This window comes from Atractosteus spatula, chromosome 12, assembly GCF_055471065.1.
Source record: "Atractosteus spatula isolate fAtrSpa1 chromosome 12, fAtrSpa1.hap1, whole genome shotgun sequence".
Taxonomy (NCBI): Eukaryota; Metazoa; Chordata; class Actinopteri; order Semionotiformes; family Lepisosteidae; genus Atractosteus; species Atractosteus spatula.
The window spans coordinates 37,840,737-37,864,310 of record NC_142717.1 but is presented as its reverse complement, the minus strand read 5'-3'; the positions used below and the strand labels follow the sequence as shown (position 1 = coordinate 37,864,310).

General features: G+C 41.8%; 2 protein-coding genes across 2 annotated transcripts; one reads left to right on the top strand and one right to left on the bottom strand.

The window, feature by feature from the left end:
- Window positions 1-2,725: 2,725 nt before the first annotated feature.
- cep76 (centrosomal protein 76) lies at window positions 2,726-17,633 on the bottom strand. The gene is made up of 12 exons (XM_088928908.1): window positions 17,401-17,633; window positions 15,675-15,830; window positions 15,337-15,418; window positions 14,712-14,936; window positions 13,016-13,201; window positions 12,254-12,351; window positions 10,873-11,001; window positions 10,029-10,217; window positions 7,839-8,005; window positions 6,876-7,209; window positions 5,646-5,863; window positions 2,726-4,841 (listed from the first exon to the last, which is right to left on the bottom strand). Exons 1-12 carry the CDS (start codon window positions 17,461-17,463, stop codon window positions 4,703-4,705), a joined length of 1,986 nt encoding a protein of 661 aa, XP_088785034.1. The 5' UTR covers window positions 17,464-17,633; the 3' UTR covers window positions 2,726-4,702.
- Window positions 17,634-17,933: 300 nt separating this feature from the next.
- On the top strand, window positions 17,934-23,572 carry psmg2 (proteasome (prosome, macropain) assembly chaperone 2). The gene is made up of 7 exons (XM_088928907.1): window positions 17,934-18,101; window positions 18,226-18,397; window positions 19,245-19,303; window positions 19,719-19,837; window positions 20,540-20,713; window positions 21,550-21,670; window positions 22,849-23,572. The coding sequence occupies exons 1-7, from the start codon at window positions 18,045-18,047 to the stop codon at window positions 22,927-22,929; spliced, it is 783 nt and encodes a 260-aa protein (XP_088785033.1). The 5' UTR covers window positions 17,934-18,044; the 3' UTR covers window positions 22,930-23,572.
- The last annotated feature ends 2 nt before the right edge of the window (window positions 23,573-23,574 follow it).

Here is a 23,574-nt window from a genome sequence, read left to right as displayed (position 1 = left end):
AGGGGACAGTGTGCGGGTAGTGAGCTGACCACTCCCCCTGGCCTGTTGCTCCTATGCTCGGGGGTCTGCGACGCCTGCAGCGCCGCCCCATTTCCTGCAGGCAAGGTGCTGCTCACGAGCAATAAGGACCTCTACACTGGCTGGTCTGTTTCTGCACAAGAGTGAGCATCTCACTCTGCATATCTGTACCACACGTGCTTACATCCAGTGGGAAAACACACCAGTGGATTTCAATTAATATTTTGTGCAAATTATGGTTAAGGCAGAGCTTATTAAAGAGTGATAATGCAAAGGGGGAGAATACTTTTCCAATGAAAATTTTATGGTGTTTATTTCAACATATGAAACAAATGAGATATTGCATTCTTGAAAGGTTTCTTAACTTTTTTTAGGTTGTGAATTTTTAAATTTAATCCCCACTAAATGAAAATCTTACTGGTTCTGTGGATGCTTCATCAGTTTTAAAAAGAAAAAAGGGACTGCAAATGGTTTCTTTAAAAAGACTGAAATAGCGGGTATGGCTACTGTATGTTGCCCATTAGCTTGTGAATAAGCCCTGCTATAGCAGCCTGATGTCCAGCTTAGCTCTCGAAGCTTCTACGCCTGGTGCTGGGTTCAAGGAACCCTCAGCAGAAATAAACGGTTTCTTGAAAATGGATGTATGGATGAATTATCTGATGAAGCTGAATAAATTATACGCTATGGTGCCAGCAAGCATCCCAGGTCACCAAGTGATTCATGTACTGATAGCTAATATTCTTTTTCACTCAGTAGACAGTGAAACCTAAATGCAAAGCAGTAAATGTATCTACTATGCAGTTGCTTTAGTTATCATAACATTGATACATTGAACATTTCTTAATTTAAGTTATAGAATGCTGTGTTGAACTCCAAGAGCTTGGAAACTGGGTAAAGAAAGCCTTGCTTCTCCTTTCCTGCCATCTAGTGTTGAAGAAAGGAATTTCACTCCTCTTGTACATGAACCTGTGTTGTTTTTCCGGTTGTTTTCCACAATACATGCAGCTGCCGAACTTGGTTTCTTTATTACTTTCATGCATTGAAGTTAAAAAAAGCCATATGCTCATTTTTTACTGCTGTTGTGTTCAAAACCGTCTATCAAAGGTCATCAGGCAAGAGCTACCTTTTCCTTTTTTAATTCCAGAGGTGAAGCTGTCCACTCTCTTCACTCCAGTCTCTCTGGAGTTCCCTACACTCTATGTTCCCTTACACTGGTCTAGAGCTGCACGCTGTTCACTAGTAAGGAGTAGCATCAGGTCATTTGCTAGTAGCTAATCTCAGCGGGGATCCCATCCAGCCCTTTTCTGAGAACTGTTCGATAGCATGTTCCAGACCCCCATAAAAAAAAGTGCTTCCTGTCCTCTGATATACCAGATCAAACACTCTGTACACATCCATTACAGCTATTGCTTGTTTAATAAACTCTAACGAGTTAGTTCAGCAGGAACTACCTTTCCTAAAGCCACATTAACCTTCATCTAGAGATATATACAGTATTTAAACTGTACACGCTTCTCACTGTTCAGAGTTAGTGTTTCATACCCTAAATGAGGATGGTATCTAGCTTGATTTCGCTTTGTATATAAAAAAGTTATTAGCTATAAAAAGGGGTAATAACCTGTGACAGGCCTACCTCTCCTCGGGTGGCGCGTGAGGCCTGAGCACATGGATAAACCACAGCGGAAAGGAAAATGTACTACAATGGAAATGTATTCAACCAAACTTCTGCAACACACAAAAGAAACACCTACAGTATGTTGACCACTTCACACCAGCTACCACCGTGAATCCCTTGTAGCCTACATGAAACCCACGCGAGAATGTGATACTCAACCTTCACCACTTAACAGATTCACGTGTGAATCGATGTACATGTAATTGAGGGCAGAGCGCCCTCTGGTGGCAGATCTGCTGAAGCGCTATAACACTACTGCTGGCTGCCACATACCCATGGACTGCAGAACTGCTCATGTGGTGCCTGTCCTTAAGAAGAAAGATGAACTAAAAAATGATACACCAGTGAGTCTCTATTACAAGTAAGGTTACAGAAACTATTGGAACTAAAAACTAGTTCTTATATGGAAATCAAATCCTAAAGAATAGTCAACAAAGATTTAAAAAAAGTAGTCTTGCCTAACCAACTTGTTAAAATTCTTTAAACAAGCAACGGAGAGCATATGATATTGCGTATTAAGATATCCAGAAAGCGGCATTCATGTGTGGTTAGCATTGCTGCCTTGCAGCACTGGGGCCCTGGGTTCAATTCAGGATCTGGGGTGCTATCTAAAGTATGTGGAGTTTGTATGTTCTCCCCATATTCAAATGGGTTTCCTCCCACAGTCCAAAAACATCCAGGTTTGTTAATTGGCTTCTGTGAAAACTGGCCCTGGGTGTAGGTGTGTGCATGTCTGTGTGTCTGCCCTGTGATGGACTGACATCCTGCCCAGGGTGTATTCGGTGTTGTGTCTCTTGTTTGTTGGGATAGGTCTAATTGTCTGGACGTTTTATTCACTTTTTATTGCAGAGCATCAACTGACTAGGCTGAAGGGTAAAGAACTTACAAGTTGTGGCTTCACAATGAGATCAGCACACGTGAACAGGGCGTATAGCTGGTTTTGCAAAGCAGGCAGACGAACACTTACTTTACATGTAAAGGAATGTTAAACATATTAATAAATAGCTGAAACAAAAGGAAACACGTTTTTAATACATTATTCAGATTTTATTGGAGATAGAAAATTAATTTGATAAATTAGTAGAAAATTAATTTTTAAAAATTTAATCCAGAATTCATATATTTTAAAAACTGTACAAGATTAAAACCGCCGTTTCGATTCTTTGTCAAAACAAGCAGGGCAAGTGGTCTGCACAAAAAAGGGAGGAAAAAGTATGATGAATGAGAAAATCATATGTAGGCTCCGAGTAAGTGTACACAAAAATAGCAATTCAGGTCTTTTAGCATATATAGGTCAAGCAATGTAATTGGAAGACAAGGATATAACCTTGAACACAGCAAGTGAGTACAGCACAGAAAGGTCCTTTATAGACTCACACCCAGAATCTGCAGAATGTGAACTAATCACACTGCATGTCTCAAGAGTTTAGGTGAATATGCTACTAACCGAACTGGACCAATGGGGCAAAACGCACAGACACTGAAGTCAACACCACCCCTTAAAAGACAAAAACCTCTAGATCTCATGAAACACCAAAATAATCAAGAGCTTTGAGAAACTGAGGTAGACTGTGTAAACAGCCTTCTACGTCTGTTTTTTTTTCCCATTACATTTTGACTGCTTTACAATCGTGTCCATCTTAAAAAATCCAAAAGGCAAAAACACGTCCATGAAAGTGCTGTTTTTTTTGGTCACTGGGTCGTTTTTTTTGTTAATTTGTATTATGACTCACATCGGAGTCAGCCCAGAGCACTCTCCAAACACATCGCCTTGTCCTTTCCCATCCCAGCACAAACACATCAAAAGGAAGGAGGTAGAGCTGTGTCCCGCATTTTTCATCTTTGTCTTGCCTTCAGCATTTACCATGTGAACATTTTAGTGCTGCTGTTCTCACTTAACAATCTGTAAGATTAAAGGCTTAAACCAAAAACACATTTATGAAAAGCATACATTTGACCATTTCATCATGTTTCCCACAAGCACACATTCACTGAATGCAAGATTAAGCATTTCTTAATGTATTTGTGCCTACTAAAATCTAGACAGAATCTCTACTTAGGCTGTACTGAGGTATATTGGGTTGCCCCATCTTTGCTCTTAATGACCTAATTGAGCTCATCATTGTCTTAACTTTTCAAAGGTCTCCAGCTCTTGAGGTTTTAGAGACCTGGAACACCTACTAAATTCTGACCCTCAAAGTATAAATTGTTTGAAACTTGATTTCATTGAAGTAAGAACACTTTTTTAAAACTGCTTACATAAAATGAGTCATGACATAAGAGGTAATACTGGACTGAAAAGGATACTAGCTAAAAACATACCTTTTTAATTTATTCTAGGCCAGTACAAGTATCCTTTGAGCCAAAGATATATAACTAATACTTTAATGGATCATTTTACAGGTGTTGAATTGCTCTGGACAATTTGTAATATTTTAATATTAGGCTTCTCTTCTAATTTGTGGCTAACCTAAGTAAGAAAAAAAGGGATGAATCTATTTTTCCAACATAATAAAACAAACTACAACTATGCATGTGTCCATATGTGTTTTTTACTGTGTGTGCAAGTTATGAGGATGAGGATTAAGAACAATGTCCAAGAGAAAACAAGAATCTGGAGTCCTTTATAACTGCTACAGGGATGCCAGATTTGAATAAAGCTTGGTTGTTTAATCATGCTAATGTGATTTCTAAACCTTGCTGTGATTGTGTGACACTCTGTAAACAATTCCAGCAAACATGATCAAAATATCATTGGCTACAAATAATTATTCTTAGCTTGTACTATCAGACAAAATGTACAACAGCTTCTACAGTATATCACTCCAAGATATTAAAGTTGTACTGTTTTCTTATAAAAATATATATTTATTTTTTTAAAGTATACAGTATAAATACAGAATCTTACAATCTATAAAACAAACTGTTACTTTGATGTCCTGTTTAAAAAAATGACAAAACACTGCAAAACAGACGAGATGGACAGAATATTCCTAGTGGAGAGCAGCATTAGAGTACTGAACGATACTTGCAGGCAAACATAATCCAAACCGCACAAGCAGATTCAGGGTAAGTGAAGACTCTCACTCGGACTGCAATCCTCACATGGTCCCCTCGGCAGCACACAATCTCGTCACAAAACGGAGACCTGGGAAAGGGTAACATCAGCGCTGTCAGGCCTTTGTCTTCAAGCGTCCCAGATTCAACAGCGCTACCTGCTGACATCTGAATCGGGCTGGTCTATCATTCGCAATGGGAATAACCCCCTTGAAATTTGGCAAACAAGCATCATGTTTCATGCTGTGTACTTTTTCTGTTCTCTAACCTGATATTGTGGAATTGGATTATTTTTTTAGTTAACTGGTTGGTCCTGTTCAAATAAAAACAAAGCTAAAAAATCATCTTGAATTGGCTGTTTCGTGTACGGGTTAAAATCACACTTCTACAATGCAACACGACACAACTATTTCCTCAATTGTACGGCACCTTCATAAATTCCTCCAACAAAATAGAGAAAGAGAAAAGAAAATAGAAAAGAAAGGCAAAAAGTAGTGAATGTTGTTAGGATATGAGAAGTACTGCTAGTTTGTGTGTGACACATTGTCAGACACATTATTTCTTAAACTATCCAACAAAAGTACAGCACTGCAGAAGCTGTTAGCCAGTGCTGTGCAAGTACTGCCCCGATCTGCACCAGCGAGAGAGAGCAAGAAAGAGTTGCAAACATTTAGGAGATCTTTCCAGTCCCTGGCTAGCTCCTGGAGAGAAGGCATTTCCAGAAAACCACCCCGAGGGTTAAAATCAACTGCTTTAGAAATGGTTTGCTAAATCAATCATAAATCAGTCAGCCCCACCCAGGGATCATGACCGCCTCGGGGCACAGCCTGACAGTTTCTGCTCGGACGCTGGGCTGGCGCTGGAGACCGGCGCGGGGCCGTTCTGCTTTGCGTACCTTAGACAAGTAGCGAACGCTCTTCTGGTGTTCCTGTGGATGAAGTGTATTGGGAATCCCTTGAAGGTGTGGCCGTCGGGCACAGCCCTCCTCACGGCGTCCTGAAACTCCTCGTTGCCGCAGGACACCCCCGTGGCGCGCTCCAGCTCGTAAGCCGCCAGGGCAGGCGAGAGCAGGTAAGACAGGTGGTCATCCCACACCGTGGTCAGGCCCAGGTCCTGCAGAGCGGAGGAGGCAGGGAACAGCGCCCTTTCCTTACTGCAGCAGCTCTGTGGCTCTCTTCCTGACCACATCCACTTGTGTGTTCTTGCCTTCCACTCTCTGCATTTGAATCCGTTTCATCATCATTTGTTTTTGAATTGCTAGCCAATATCAAAGCATAGAGCTGTTCTTCCTGCCAAAATGTCATTAACGAATTGAATCGGCTGGACCTGGTGACTTTTTTAGCAGTAACGAAGGAGATGTTCTGTATCTTAATAAACAACCCATCACTGAGACATCTCAACAAACCCTGGAGACAAAGCTGGTTCTCAGCGATTTGGAAAAGGGCAAATATGATACAAAAGGGGACAAAGTGGACCAGGGAAATACAGACAGGGCAGTCTTCCATCTATTTCATGTATAAATACTGCAAACAATATTAATAACTAAAATGAGAAGATCATCTGTTTCATAAAAGATTCCGTATACATAATAGGCAAGGTCTTATTTAACTAACCTGCCAGACTTCTTTGAACAAGCTGTGGAAGAAATTAATACAAGTAAGGTTGGCCTACATTAAGGTATATTGAGATTTTCAGAAAAGCTCTCACATAAAATGTTAATCCTAAAAATCAAAAACAGTAGAAATCCATAAAAATCCATTAAAATAAGAGACAGGTACCAGGCTGAGGGCCGAAGATGTCTCTGACTTCCACAGATGATTTTGATATAATCAATAACCTCATCAAAGCTGCAAATGAGACTAAATTAAAGAGAGTAACCAAACACTTTAGAAGCGGCACAGCTCTTATACAAAGGCTGAGGAATACAGGATAAATAGACACCTGGGGGATTCAGTCTAATCTACATAAATGCAATGCATGTCATGCAGATAGTACGACTATAAACTACAACAACTGTGGCACGGGATGTGTCTGGAAGAGGTGGCGTGTGAATTTGGTTGCCCATTACCGAAACCCAGGAGAACCAGTATCACACCGCAGCCATGACAGAAACGGCTCCCGTTACCTTCCTGTGCTCAGACACCAGGTATCTGATCTGCAGCTCCATCTCGTTGCTTGCGGAGGCGGCGTCGATGACGGGGGCGCACAGAGGGGGGGCAGGAGGGAGGGAGGTGGTGGCCCCCGGGGCGCACACGGAACGGATGGCGTCTTCGCTCATGGCCTTCCACCGCGACTCGTTGCGGAAGTCGAAGACGCATAGCTCCACGGCGTCCGAGGCCTGGCAGTTGGCCAGGAAGGCCTTGTGATTGAAAACGCAGCCGACGGTTTTGTAGGGGTGGGAGGGTTTCGGCGGCCGCGCCAGGGGGGGGTCATCGGGGTTGACGGGCTGGTGAGCGTACCTGGGCGATAAAAGTCAGCCGTACCTTAACGCGGGCATCAGCCAGGGTGCGGATGGTTTTCACTTATTATAGAAACACCCCCCCAAAATGCTGCTTGGGAAAGTTCCCCAAAAGCGTATATACAACTTTGGCATAAGGGAAGAGTACTGATCTGCAAGCCCTATAGGGATTATTTACCAGACCCACAAATGCAGGCCACCCATTGACTTTTCTAAAGGTAATTGGTTTGTGCTCTGAAGAGGTCTGCCATTCCGTACCCCTGCAGGGTGGTCTTCCTGAACTGCTCCTGCTCGGCCAGGAAGAGACCAGTCATTACAGCTCGCAGGCAATCAGAGCCCTGCCCTGATCTCTACTCCAGCGACGTGTGAAGTGATTTGAATTGATTCAGGTCCTACAACACACCGCTTGATGTACTGTAATGGACGGTTTAGCTCACATGGGGCTCCTAAATTAAAAAAAAAAATCAGCATAGACTGAAACAAAGCTCTTTTTAAAGACAGAATTAAGATTAGAAAACACGGGGCAGATTTCCTCCCAGCAGGCTAGCTCTTATGGTAATGACCGTTCTGAGCACAGAAGTGGCACATTTCGAGCTAACCTTCAGATGAGGGCGAAAGTCTTTCACCCACCTGTGCCCAGTGAGACTCTCCCAGAAAGTAACGGGTCCTTCGGTGCCGCAGGTCATCACCCAGGCGTGGGGCACTCCCTTAGCCTTGGTCCCTATGCAAACGTAGGCTTCGAGGCCAAAGCCCAGCAGGAGGCTACAGAGGAGGGTGGCATGATCCTCGCAGTCGCCCTGGAAACAAGGTGGCGGCAGTTGAGGAATCGGTGTCGTCGAATCAGGCGTGCAATTGTTCGAGGCACTAAAGCACCTACAATACACCCGCCCGCAGATTGGAAGACAGTTGAGCTCAGGTAGAATTAGCCTTGCGGAGCCTTTAAAAAAATACTCACCTTTTCAAATACTCTCATGTGGCTGAGGAAAAGGGCTAGAACAGCTCAATTTTTAAACTATTTTTACTTATATTTTAACAGTTTTACTAACAAACAGGCTGGAGGGGCCAATCGGCCTCCTCTCCTTTGTAAACTTTCCCGTGTTCTTAATCTAACAGACTAACAGGTGGTGCACAACGAATAGAGGCGGTTGTGGGTTAAAGTCTCAGAAAACTGTTTAAAATATATGTTAACTCAATCAATAAATTTGTGGACAAGGTACTGGGTGTTTTTGATTAAAAATAAGGGTATAAAAGAAAAAAAAAAGCCTAAATCTATTTTCACTGACATGCAGTCATTCAAATGCAGTCCTGTACTGTACCACAGAAAACGTCCAGTGCATGTTTACACCGTCAGAAAAATGCAGAAAAATATCCTGAGGAAGGAAAGAGAATTACATGTTTATTTACATAAATGTAATTTCCAGGAAAGGATTTTCTTCTCTTTTCTTGGAAGTTGAGACATCACCCTTCAGAAGAACAGCAGGAGAGGCAGTCCAGATGACAGACTGTTCCCAGAACTATTAACCTAGCCTGAGCAGTGATACTGACGGGAACTGATGCTAAATGGACTTACTTGAAATGATGTCCAGGGATCATGTGTGACCTAAAGTACATTAGTTTCTGCGTGTGACTTATGTCTGACTTCTGAAAGACAAACACTGTTATCTCCAAAGGGAAATCCATATTCCATATTCCAAAAGGAATATGAGAAGGCTAGGGCATCTTTCACAGGTAATATTTCTGGTTTAGGTGCAGTATAAAGGCGTTAGAAAAAATCTAATATTAATATGACTGATTTTTATTCATCAACATATCTTTATAATAAACCAAATTTGATTACTTTAATTTTTTTAAATCAGAAATAAAGACACCACCACTGTGTCCAAGAGGACAAGCTGTAATACTGAGACTCTAGACAGGTTTGGTTGTCGGACTCTCCTGATGGTCTGTATATAAACTCACTCTTTCAGCCATACATGACAACAATTTACACTCCAGGGTTGATCTACCGTGAGATGACTAAAAATTAACACAAGTCTGCACTGCAAGTTTTGACTTGTATACAAACTAGTCTTACAACAGGCTTACACATAAGTGCTTCAGGATAGGATTTAGTATTACAATTTAAAGAATGCGGCACGCCCTCCACACAAAAAGAAAAGGAAACTTTGGTTTTTCCAAATTTACACCGGTAAGAAATATGTAAAGAGTGTTTAAAAGGACTCACTTATGTTTTTTTTTTTATCTGCAGCGAGTACTGGAGAATTTAAATGTGAATTTATCATATGTTAGATGGCAAATATAAAATACTAGTAACATGAAAAAAATTCATAACTGTAATTAAGATTCCCTCATGTCATAGGATGCTGCAAAATACAGAAACAACAGGCCTATGCAAGGGGGCTAACCGTACGAATGAGGAGGAAATGGCTATATTAAGGGAAGCACCAGAATTTCCATCTCTATATTAAAACAATCATAAGGGCTCGAGTTACCCCCGTGTTTCACCCCAACTAGTTTAATTACCCCAGCTCAAGCACAGTTCCAAAAAAGGTGATTGTCAACATCTTACTTAGGGTTTATTCCATGCTGAAAAGAGAAGAGAGAAAACACAACGTTTTGGCTGTGAAGCCTTCTTCAGGCGTCATCTTACTTCGTCAAATCAGCAGCTGAGAACAAACGCTCATTTGGAACGATGATCTGACGCAGAGCTCAAAGAGCTGTCCTCAGACAAAAGCTCCAACACCAAACTGCACCATGTACTGTCTGACGGTACACAGGCAGGAGATGAAGGGATATGAGGTCTCGGGCGGACGGGGTTACCTTGCTCCTGCACAGGAAGGCCAGCAGGGTGCACCACTGCTCCTGCCTCCCCCCGCCGCCGATGACCGGGGCCCTCTCGTGGCCCAGCAGGCTGACGAAGCGCGCCGCCTGCCGCGGGGTGTCCAGCAGCCGCCCCGCGCGCAGCGCTCGCACATAGGAGCACACGGGCCGGTTCGTCCCGTTCTCGTCCTGAGCACAGCACAGAGCAGAGAGTCCTCAGCCACCGGGGGGGACAAAGACTTCCTTACGGCTGACACAGAGCAGCCAGCTGCCCTGAGAGGTTGTCTCTTATGTTCCTCTTTTCGGAAGAGGTCAGAGACACTTTAATTTGTTGCCAGGAGAATGTATATTATACGCCATTACCATTCTGGAACCTCTGCCTCCCTCAAGAGGGACATGAACTATACTGTAATTCACCTCTGCAGTGCATTTGTGATCTTCCTCTGTCTCGTACCCTCAAAGTCCAAAGACTTTAAAGCTTTATCTTAAAAGCACAGCAGCTGGGTTTACGTACAGTACCTCGAGGCTTTCAGCAGATACTCTACTGAGATACCGTACAGACTCTTTATTTGCAGTACTTCCCAATTCTTTTCACACTTGATTCTCTTTATACACTAAGTTTATACGACACACTACAACAACAGGGAGTGACTGTTCAACATATTAATTGGTGTTTAAAGATTTGACATCTGATTGTTAATTTTACCATTCGCGTTGCCAGCTTGCATTAGACACTAAATTGCATCAAAAATCCAATGAAAATGTCCTTCTATAGAAAAAGGCACCATGAAAAATGTATTTAATATTAAACATAATAACATTATAAAATTAGTCCGGTGTCAACCTGTGCAAAGATCTTGACCAGCTTTGTGTTGTGTGAAGGCCGGATCTGGAGGAACTCTCTCCACCACTGCTTGGCGTAGACAAGGAATAAACGCTCCTTCTCTGCGCTTTTCTGTCGCTCCAGGGCTTGCTGGGAAAAGAACATAAAACCCACTGACCAGCGGCAACGCAGAACTCCAGTTCCCACCCACAATCTGGCTTCGTCTGGCATTTACCATTAGGAAGAAAAGCGAAGCAGAATGGAAGCAGGAAGCAGCCTGTGTGTTGGTGGAATGTTTGGGACTGCTTGAGGGGTGTGATGGGCAATGTTTTTGATGCTTCCAGAAAATATACATCTCCATTTCAATAAACACTCTGAGCTCATTGTGGCTCTGGCACCCAAGAGAAATGCCAGTTGTGAAAACGGGCGAGAATCAGTACCGCCACTCGACGTTTGTGATGTTTGTTAGACCACACGAGAGCTGAAACCACTGGAAAGAAGAGTGATACAATTGTCGGCAGCTGTGTACAATACAAGCTATTTCCCCACAAATGAGATTGACATCCAATGCCGATAGCCTTGCTGGAGAAGCGCAGAGCTTGTGGATGCTGCACGCAGTCCTATATCCAGCTGAGATCACAGCTGGAGAGGAGAAAGGAGTCAAAGGCCCTCTTCTCATGAGCAGGTGGGTAATAGTGAATGTGGGGGGGCTCAGCTTCTTTCTTCACATGGCAGAATGTGGGCGGTGCGGTGGCTCTGTGGCTAAGGATCTGCGCCTGTGGCTGGAAGGTTGCCGGTTCGAATCCCGCGGCTGACAGAGGAATCCTACTCTGTTGGGCCCCTGAGCAAGGCCCTTAACCCCAACTGCTCCAGGGGCGCCTTATAAATGGCTGACCCCGTGCTCTGACCCCCAAGCTTTTCTCTCTCCCTGTCTGTGTGTCTCGTGGAGAGCAAGCTGGGGTATGCGAAAAGACAAATTCCTAATGCAAGAAACTGTATATGGCCAATAAAGTGATCTTATCTTACAAACAGGGATCAAACACTGAGTTGTCTTTGTCCCTCATTTGGAACAATTACTACTAATATACAGGGTTCTTATAAAACTGACCTATTTGGATAAATTAATTGTGACTTCCCAAATAAAACCACAGCTAATACTGTATATTTCCATGGACAACAACAGTACAATCTATAAAGCACTAATCTCACAAGTAACTGTCAGAGGACACATAGTGTGATCCAAAGGTGTGAAAGTGTCAAAACTGCCAGAGAAGCACCCACTGGTCCATGCTGATGATACGTGTTCCCCCGAACCCCATCTGTATGTATGTCAAATTTCAGTACTCTGTTGCAGTTGGTTTCACAGGCAAGTCAATCTATCTGAAAAAGAACAGGTTCTTACCTGCGTGCTGATTATATCGGGTGTCAAGGTCTCAGGTAGCTGTGGGTAGAGCTCCAGTTTTATGTTAAGGACACCAACTGGCACTTTGGACTCACTGCCTGGTGAATTGAATGCAGAAGCTTCAGAATAACTCTCTTTTTTCCTTCAAACCTGCTTAAGATCAGAGACGCTATCTCTGGATCCAGAGCAAAGGTGTACTTATGTCTGAAGATTCAGAGACAAGGCACCTGAGCTGGAGCTATATCCTAATTAGGATTGCACTAGGGTTAGGGTTACCAAATCAGTAATTTACACATATACGCTGCAATACACTGTTAAAATCATGGGAATGGTATCAGATAAGTGAGCTTAAATCAAATGTGTTTTCAAAAACAGATGATTAATAAATCCTTCATTTGGGAAGTCTTCAAATACAAAAAAAAAATAGATTTTACTTTTACCGAATACTGGATTAGACACTAAAATTCAATCCCCAAGTGTGTTACAGAAAACTAATGTCTTAGAGGAATGCTGGTTCAAATAATAGTGCTATTTACTTTTTGTAAAACATTATTAGAAATAGGAGAAAGCAACTACTAGATGCCTTACATTTTAAGTTGTATGGACACTATTTATCAAAATAGTTTCAAAAGCCTGATATTGAGCAGATACTAAATTTTCACAAACAGCTCTACAAGACAGTCAAAAACCTATCTTACTCAAAATAACCACATTTTGGTACGTTTCAACAAAAAAATAAAATTAAAATGTTCATTTTCCTACCCACTCCCAGGAGTTCCACAGCTAAAGTAGTTCTTCCATTCGGTGAACTCAGGACGGATCGCCAATCCAGGAAATAGGAGGAAACTAGCAAAGTCTCACTTGATGTGTCCGTCTTGATTAGAACCATGTGAACTGGATCACTAATAGACAACATTGTTGTGGCATCTGCCATCTTACTGCTGTCACCTAGAAACAATTAAACAATTAAAAACCTGAGACCCTTCAAGTAATTAAAATACACCACCCTCTAGTTCTGGGTAAAACACGATGTGCCAAGCAGTGGCCTCTCTTTGTGTGGCATAAAGGTGGTTCTCATGATTTCAGAATTAGTATGCCACCCACATGGACCATTCACCCTGCACCGTCCTTTGGATGGGATGTAAAACCGAGGTCCTGACTCTCTGTGGTCATTAAAGATCCCAGGGCGTTTCTTGAAAAGAGTAGGGGTGTAACCCCGGCTTCCTGGCCAAATTTCCCATTGGCCTTTACCAATCATGGCCTCCTAATAATCCCCAGCTATGAATTGGCTTCATTACTCTGCTCTCCTCCCCACTGAGCAATTATTGTAAGCAATTATTATTATTATTATTATTATTATTATGCCTGTAAATAGTAAGGTAGCAAATGTCAATCAAAGATTCAACCATGAAGACCAAGGAGCTTACAAAACAACTCATGGATAAAGCAGTCTAAAGGCACAGATCTCGAGAAGGGTATGAAAACATTTCAGAGACTCTTAATATCTCACTGAGCACTGTGACGTCAGTCTGTAAGAAGTGGAAAGCACCCAGACACTGCCTAAATCTGGTTGCCTCTCCAGCCCTGTAAAACACATTCCAGATCCCACAGGAGATACTGCAAACACGTGGCAAAAGGTTTGGCGGTCAGACATGACAAAATTGGACTTTTTTAGTCTAAATGCAAAGCGTTACATCTGGCGCAAACCCTGTTATAAAGCAGCTGGATACAGCCGCAGGTGCTACTGGAATTAACCCCAAGTGCAGGAGAGTGACAGAAATGTCTGAAGAGACCTGACTGATTGAGAATTGAGCAAAGTACTGGAGAATTTTAAAAAAGACTTAAAATTTGGGCAAAATTTGTCTTTCAGCAAGACAATGATGCAACACATAAGGCAAAAACTGCACAGAAATAAGAAGGTGAATGTCCAGGAGTGGCCCAATCAAAGTCCTGACTTGAATCCTATTGAGAATCTGTTATTTAAACATTTCTTTTTATACGTGATAACTATCTTGAGAGAACATGAGCAAATCTGCCAAGAAAAACAGGCAAAAACTGCACTAAGCTGGTGTGTAAGGTACTGTAAGTACAGACCACAACTACAGCCAATGGTGCTTCCTCCAAATATTGAGTTCATGAGCCTCCACTCAATTACTTTTGCTGACATTTACTACAACCTATCTTACCCTGAGCATTTAGCTCTTGAATAAAATATTAAACTTAAAAAATGTGGATCCATCACTTTGCATATCCGTTCTCATTTATACTGTACCTGTAGCCACACCCCTGCTCAAAAGATGATTGTCTTGAGCATATATACGAGTATTGATTATCTGTGTGTTTCTAGTTATACTGTCTGCTGCTGTAAAACAAACTGGCGCTCAGGGATAATAAGGACTCTCGCTTGTGTAATGATGAACGAAGGTCCCAGTCTGTTGCTGCGGAAGGCAGCTCTTACCCGGACCCTCTCTGTGGACTTCCAGCAGGAAGCCCTCCTGGAGATCTGGCTCACAGGCGCAGGGCACAGGCTTGGAGCGGAAACGCTGGTTCCTGAAGTGCAGGTACAGGGTGAATGTGGAGCACACCTGCCCAGGTAATGGCTCAGGCTCCTGGAGATGCTCCAGAAAAGCCTTTCCCCCAAGAACCTGCAGGTAAAGGTACCTTCTCGTTGGGTCAATGTTGGCTGGAAAAGAAATTAACCTCAATTAGGAGACGCCGACAGGCCATTAATACGATTATGGAGTTAAAATTAGGCTCATTTTAAAGTAATCGTTGAATAACAGTGACAAAAGGATTATTTCATGTTCACACTCACAAAATCCCATTTCTACTTTTTTGTAAAGCAAGGAAGTACTGCACGATTGTTTTGTAAGCAAGCAAACTGTTAAGCCAGTATTTTCGGAGTCAAAAAGCTAACACTAACACATATCCTGAAGTAAATCAGATTGCCTATTGTAAGATTTTTTTTGCCTTTATGTAATATGCCATTTAAATGGTAACTGGTAATTTCCAGTTCATTTCTTCCAATTTAACTGAACAGACCAAACATTACTGCACTGCATATCGTTAAAAGTCTTTCTTACTTTTCTTGAGTTGTGCTGGCTCCTTGTCGACAAAATGTGTTGAGGGTTTAGGAGTAGAGATGGCCTCTCTGCTTGGCAATTCCTAATCCAGGCCACGCACACAGAGGGAATGGAAACAGACATCAGGAGACTTCTTCACGGGGGGAAAATATGTCACTCTTATACAGTGTCATGTACTTAACAGCACACTTCCCAACAAATAAGTGTCCTTCCTTCATTATTGAAAACATAGATACAGAGTTAAAATGGAAACAACAGAAAACAGAGATAGTTTTCCGTGTTGGTAAGATACCGCGAGATAAACTGGATTGTAATCCTGATCTGAATCAAACACTCACCTGCACAAAGCTTAGATCCTTCATGACATCATCGACGATCCCCCTTCGTTGCAAACCCCGTATTAAGTCCTCTTCCGAGAGATTGTGATGTCCAGAGCCCAGCTCCTCCCGCACGGTCTCAGCCAAGACATCCCGGATCTTCCCATGGATATCGATCTGCACATGCATCCATTAGATTTATTCTTCCATTCTTAGTAAACATGCAGCATTCACATCAGGAGAAATACAAGAGCAAAACCACGCTCTTCCTTTTGTTTACAAAGCAACATGTATTAAATTGGGGGCATCAAGGTGGCACAGTGGCCAGCATGGCTGCTTGGCAGTTCTGGGGCTTCGGGTTCGATTCCTGAGGTGCTACCTCCATGGAGTTTGTAAATTCTCACTGTGTTCGTATTGGTTTGCTCCCACAGTCCAAAGACACACTGGTAGGTTAACCGACTTCTGAGAAGGCTGGCCCTAGCTGTGAATGTGTGCATATCTCAGTCTGTGTCCCTCTTTACCCTGAGATGGCCTGGCATCCTGTCCAGGGTGAATTCAGCCTTGTGCCCACAGCTTGGCATGATAGGCTCTAGTTCCCCCGTGACCCTGAATTGGAAGAAGATTTATTCTCTCTAGTATCATGGAGGAAACAGGTATATGAAAACAAAGGACAAAGAGTGAAAAGGTCCACAATAGAGATCAGGCCCAACAAGTTCATCTAGATCTAATTCTCTTTAATCCTGCAGCCAGTAATAGGTGTAAAGGGAATACACTTTCCAATTATGAAATCCCCCCGAAACTCCCCTCCCGGAAAGCAAAGAAATTCAAGTAAGCTGCACATGAGTGCAAACTGGCAAAAACTCACATTTAAAAAATGTTTTGAACTGAATTGAAACTCAAAGCAGAGGATATGGCTCAAACCTATGTGAAAACCAAGATCAGGAGACACTTCGTTATCCCAGAAAGGGTGAGAGTATTATGAATCAAACAACCCAGACATTGTGTTGTAGCCTGTACCCTGGCTTCTGGCAAGAAACAGCAATCAGCTACTAACAAAACAGGTGGATTGGACAAACGGCCTTCTTTCATCTTCGCTGTCAGCGCTGGAATCAAACTACCGTAGAAGATACAGTATGTGAATGATGCAAAATGTGAATGTGAAAAAAAAAAGTTGTTTACACTGTATCTTCAACAAAAAAACCGCCGCATACAGCTTGAAAACGACCTTGATTAAAAGTTTCACATTAAAATATGATTTTTCGTGGTACATATCCCCATTTCCTGAGTGCTAATACAGTAGCATGCTTTAGAGCTTGGTCGCCCTGGACCTACAAGAAGCACAGTTCTGTACCAAGGCCTTCCCCAGTGGGTCTTCAGAGTGCGATGATGGTTATCTGATTATTTCGAAAAATGCTTGAGTTTATTTCTAATAAAAAATTTTAAGAACTGTAGGCCAAAGGAACTATTTAATGTTGGCAAGTACAGAGTTCGGAACTTAAAGAGATCAGACAACAATTCAGAACCGTGGACAGAGCACAGCAATCGGGCAACTAAAGCTTATAAAGACGGACTGTTACCTGTCACATTAGCTACCTGTACTTTCACTAAAGTGGCGAATGCTACAACATCATTCCCGCAAACTTTAAGCTACTGACTCGTTTCTTTTGAAAGTCTGGACGATGGGTTAAGATCATATTATTTCTCCAAAGCATGCAGGCGTCTCTGGTGAGATTATTACTGTACTCACCTTTGTCAAGTGGTTGTGAATGATCTGTTTCAGCTCAGACGCCTTTTCTGGTGGAAGAGACATGCTCACAGAGGATGTCGACTGGATAGAAGTCCCAACGAACAAATCGTTACTTATTCAATTACGTGGCTACTTTCACACTCCCCCCTGCTTACTTAAATTGAAACTGGTCAAACTAAAAAAAAGGGGGCTGATTTCGCTTTCCAGGTTTTCGAAAGCAGCACTCTGAACCGTCAAACTCATCTCCTCCCCACAACAACCAACCAGCAGACAGAACTTTCAAACCGTGGCGGAAAAGCCAGCGGGAAGCCATCCATTGTAGTGCCCGACTTAATCTTGTACAAAGTAAAATGCAGCAAAGGGAAATAGCACACATATTACACCTAATTTATATATTTGTCCATACTTTTTAAAGATAATTACATTTTCGTAATATATTTTGTGTCTAACAAAAAGTCATTTTAGTTTTCATCAGGCACCATATAAGTCCACCCTCAACGTAACAGGCTCCAAGCAAGCGTCATGTCAAGGAAGGACCCTGGAAGTAGCATGGAGTTGTAGTGAAACGGAAAGTTGTCATTCTGTACACATTAGTACAGTTAAAAATCATTTTACCGAATTGTCTATTTTTCTTATTCGCAAACATGTTTATTCCGGTTGGGTGCTCAGCGCCCTCTTTCAAAGAGTTTACCCTTATAATGGTAAGTGAGACGTTTTACATTATGCTTAATATTGTTTTTTTCTAGTTTTTAATTTACATGTTAAAAAAGGGCTTATATATTTTTCCGTTCCTTTACTTTGCTGTTATCCTGTGGTTGATTGTAGCCGGCGGTATCGGTGGGAAACGTGGGACAGTTTGCAACAGACCTGGTCATTTCTACACTTCACATGCCTCGAGTGGGCTATTTCCACAGTGACTGTCTAGTACCCATGGTAGGAAATAATCCCTATGCCACATCGCCAGAAGATTCATCTGAACTCAGTACAAATGCCGAAGGTTAGTATGTGGACGGATTCTGCTCATCAAAGATACGTATATGCATCAACGCGTCTGGATGCAACGAAGTTTAGAATTTTTAGATAGCCCGTACCAAACTGACACAGCTTGTCTTGAATGTGTGGTAGTTTTGTTGTAGTTCTCAAACTCTTGTAAATAGCCTGAACCTGCTATAGTACACAGCAGATCGGTTATGTAGTGATTTAAGATCATCCTTAAAATGCATAATAATTTGCATCTTTAAGTATTGTAGATTTAAATCAATACGTTTATTGAAATAATATGTGAATTTCATGCTGGACGTACATGTAATCCACCAAAAGATCGTTCAGTATTCATCTGAACTCACACTTATAGTGGATATTCTTTTTCTGATACAGGGCAGAACGTAAGCTTTTCTAGAGAAAACCAGCAAATAATTCACGCTCACGTTTATTCACTGTCAGTTTCCACTTGTGTCCTCTTGTTTATTCTAAAGAAGACCACTGGGTTGACTTTGTCACTGCCTTTGAGAATGTTTAAAAGTTGGTTCAGGTCCCCTTGTAGTCTTCTGTGTTCAAGATGAAAAAGGTTCAGTGCGTGTAGCCTGTTCGTATAGGATATTCCATTCAGTCCCTGAATGTCTGGTGGTTCTTTGCTGGACTGATGAAAGAACAACAAATTATTTTTTATGATGTAGTGACCAAGATTGTATGTAACATTCTGACAATTCAAGTGCTGTGCCTCTTTCCATAGAAGTCTGCACGTTCTGTGTTACAGATGTATTTAGTACTGTATATAGATTTAATGATAAAAAGTCACATCCAAAGAAATGTCAGTGGCATTTTCTGTTTTTGTCTGTGCACAGTGTACTCTTTGCCTGACTTAAAGCTGGCTGTTCTTCAGATCCGGGCTCCCATCATACAGGTAAGAAGCTATGGACCAGAAGCTAAGTAGGCTGATAAGATGAATTAATTAGACTAATTAAGTCATTAAGGGTAATTAACCTGTCTAAGAAGGTAGACGGAGTAATTAACTCCACCACAAGTAGGACTACTATATTTGTGTAGAGCCCCACTGAAGTGTAGTGAATGTTCAAGAAGAAAAGTACATAAACTGATAATCCCACATTCAGTGCTAGTGAAGTTGCATTCATTATATCACTTTTATTGTATACTTCTGCAGCTTTCTTGGCTTGCGTATAAGTTACAATGTTCCATTCCTTTGAGTTTAAATTATGGGTAGTAAAAAAAGCTAGTCTGTCATTTTGTTAGTACAGCTTTTTTTTATGACCATTCAACTTACACGAATAGGCCTAATCATTTCTTTCTTGCCTTATTAGACGAAATACAGGCAGTTTCGTAAACGTGTTGTCTCCTGGATCAAGACAAACAAATTCTCCAAAGTTGTCCTCCTGTCTAGCTGTCATGCTCATCATCGGGATGACCGTCAGCTCCTCAGGTGAGAGACCACTCGTCTTTTATCTTCGGTTTTATGTTATTTTGTCTTTCCCTTCTCTGTGTTTAATGTAGTATTTCACATTGATGGCTCTTTGACCCAGTAGATAAAAACAAGTGGCTAGCAGATTTACTGCTGATACTGTGTGGTCTTTCAGCAGCAAAATTTTGGGGGGAATAAGAAGAATAAAGCAGACAGGCAGAAGCTTAGTTCGTTTAAACCTTTTCTTCCCATGTTCTGGATGGAAAATTATTCTGCGCAAGATAGAGAATACCTTTATCGTAAAGTAGCATTACATTAGTTGAATTGTTGTGTAGTAATGTGTGGTATGAGCAATGTTCCCTCTGAGCTGTGCGCGGGTAAGTGCGCACACAGGTTATGAAATCAGCGCACATAGGAAATTGAACTGCGCACAAAACAAACAAAATGATGATAATAAAACAAATACGGTCGTCAATTGAAAAATGCTAAATTGACCACATGGGACTGGCTGCGAGAGGCCCACCTTGGCTGTGTGCATTTTTACTTCTACTCGATCATCGATATCTACGCTCTCGAAGTCTCGTACCTCACTGCTCACGCTTGCTCGACACTCAGTCTCTATGACTGGGCTCGTTGAATCGCTGTCCTGGTCTTTTGGATCTCTATGCTTATATGAGGTTGACTATATTAACAAAAAATAAATATTCCGTCCTCTGCTTCCAGCACTCCTCTGCGCTATTTGCTCACCCCTGCCATGCAGAGTGTTGTCGGAGATGGACTGCAGAAGCTGGACTGGAAAGAGATGGAGAAGGTGTCGGCTTTTCCGGGGATCAGTGACACGGAGCAGCGCCTGTACATCCCTGGAGGAGGTGTCACTAAAACCCTCTACGCTGACTGGTACGTCCAGCGAGACTGTGGCGTTCAGGACTTTCAGTGAAGCCTTCACTGCTAGATGTACTATTCTCCCTTTTACACTAGTGTTCAGGGCCTTATTCTTAAATTAACCCGCTGAGTTAAAAGTCGTCTGTATTCCACCAATCTGATTGCTAAATTCAAATTAATTCATTGAAATAGCATGGGAGCTTTATGCTGGATGTACATGTAACAAACCAAACGATCGAGAGAGAAATCAGTATGTATCTGAACGTACAGGCCAGAGCCCTAAGGTTATATAGAGAAAGCCAACAAATAACTCAAGTTCACATTAATTCGTTGCCCATTTCTACTCTTTTTTTTTTCTAGTGAATTCTAAAAAAGTTCACAGGGTTGACTTTGTCAGTGTCTTTGAAGAATTTGAATACTTGTATCGGGTCTGTCAGTGTAAGGCTGTCAGGCTCTTCTCGGGACTGATTCCAGACCCGCTGAACTAAAAGCCTACGGGTCTTGTTTGGGAAGCATTTCTGATCGATCGTACACTGTGTTCTACAAAGATGTAGATTTGTCCTGCTTGTAAAATATTGGCAAAAAGTTGGCAGTGACCCCTGTCCAAACTATTCCTTTTGGTGTAGTAGATAATACTAGGAAGCAGACATATATGAAATTGTAATTATTACTTGTGAATACTGAATACAATAAAAAGAAAACATTCTTATAACTGTCAACCTAGATTTACCATGTGTGCCAACACATACAGTTCACCACACTTTTTGTACTGGACTTGTCTGAATAAAACTGATATTTTCTGTGCAGTGCAAACATATATTGGGAGAGATTTGTGTATTTCTGTATTGCAGCTGTTCAGAAGGGATCCCATTAGCAGTGCTGTTGATATTCTGCTCCGAAGGTGACAACATGCCACATGCTTTTGCACTAGTGAACTACCTCAATGAGTGGCTCCACCTGGTGGAGAAGCCCGTAAGTATTTCAACAAGAGTTAGCTGTGCGGGTTTTGTTTAGATTTGGGTGTTACTAACAGGATGGAAAATTCAGTCTTACCATCTATAATTTTAGCCAAGGATGCCAGCCCAGCTGCTCATTGTGAAAAGTATTCATGTACAGATAACATTTGTGACCTTTTTTACATAAAAACATTAAGAATTCTAAAACTTTAAGTACTGCATGGAATAAAATCATATTTGTTTTTTTTCTAAATAAATAATGTTCAGATGTTTTCACATCCAGTGAATAGCGTATATTGAAAATGAGAAGGTGTTTAATGCTGATTGCTCAAGGATTGTCCAGCAGTATGGTAGCTTAAGTAATACAGTCCTACTGTCAAATGGAAAACGGGGGCATCATTCAAGAATAAGGCATCATTCTTGATTGATTGATGTTCACAACCTGTGGACATCAGGTCAGTTGAAGTTGTGGCTTTTTTTTACTGCTTACCACACAAGAGCAAGCTATGTAATCTCAAGGAGCTGCAGAAGTCCCGCACGAAGAGGTATGTCCAGAAATCCTACTGAGAAGAGCCTGAATGTGTTTGAATGGCTACGGGGAGTTCCTGCTTTGTGCTATTAAAACCAGCGGTGGTTCCACAAAATACCGATTTGCTGGAGTGTGGAAAAATTTTGAATGCATATCTGGCAAAATTCAGAATTTTTTTTTTTGCACTACTCAAAATACCTGGTAGTCAATACATGTTATTGACAAGGGGGGCAGTGCCGTGGCTCTGTGGCTAAGGATCTGCGCCTGTGGCTGGAAGGTTGCCGGTTCAAATCCCGCAGCCGGCAGAGGAATCCTACTCCCTTGGGCCCCTGAGCAAGGCCCTGGCTGACCCTGCGCTCTGACCCCCAGCTTCTCTCCCTGTCTGTGTGTCTCATGGAGAGCAAGCTGGGGTATGCGAAAAGACAAATTCCTAATACAAGACATTGTAAAATGATCTGATCTTCTTATTACAATCGTTCATGCTGTCATTTATTTATGCAACAAATACCGAACGTCTACTTGTATTTTATTTTGTTCGGACCAGCTTTCAGTTACATTGTGTCAGGGGAACGAGTACACTGGGAGTCAGCTGTGTGTGCGTGTTTATATTCACAGTATGAGCTTAGAAGTTAGAATATTTTTTTTTTTACATTTTTCTTCCTCAGGGCAACGTGGCTGCGCAGTGGAAGATTCCTTCCTCATGGAAGCTCCTGTTTGGTAGTGGCTTCCCTCCAGCCCTCTTCTAAATAACTGACTGCAACAGCTTCCCAGCATCTGCAGAAGATCAGCATTTCCATAAACTGCTTGCTATATAAAACATTTAAGGTTGCAGTAGCCGCGTGCTTCTGCCTTCGTTATGATGAAGTGCACTTTCCTGTGAACATGACTAAAATTGCTTAACAAGCTTGTTAGCTGGGAGATCTGAAGCCGATATTGCTTTTTTTTTTCCTTGTTGCGGTGTCAGACGGAGTTCAGTCGTGATTTACATTGATATACGTCTCAAACAATAAAACTGCAGGACATCAACTAGCTTCTTGTTTTTGCTTGGGGATTTATTTCCATCAGAGATTAACCCAATTAACAATGTATACTATCTACAGAGTTACTGTGTTGCTGCATTTTATATATTTTTTTCGATAATGCACTTGTCTATAGACATTTTCATCATCCACAAAAATACTTATGGTCCCAAGCCCGTCAATTTATGATCTCAACAGTTATAAGATCATGAACCTGCAAGTGCTCCATTTATCTTTTAAAAAGTTGTTTTACTGAAACCGATTGAGCTCAGAATGCGTTTTTCACTTAATAAGCTGGGCAATCTGGCGCGTCTCTCTTATAGCTTCTAATGCACTCAATAAAAAACAAGGAATAAAGAATTCAAAAGAGAA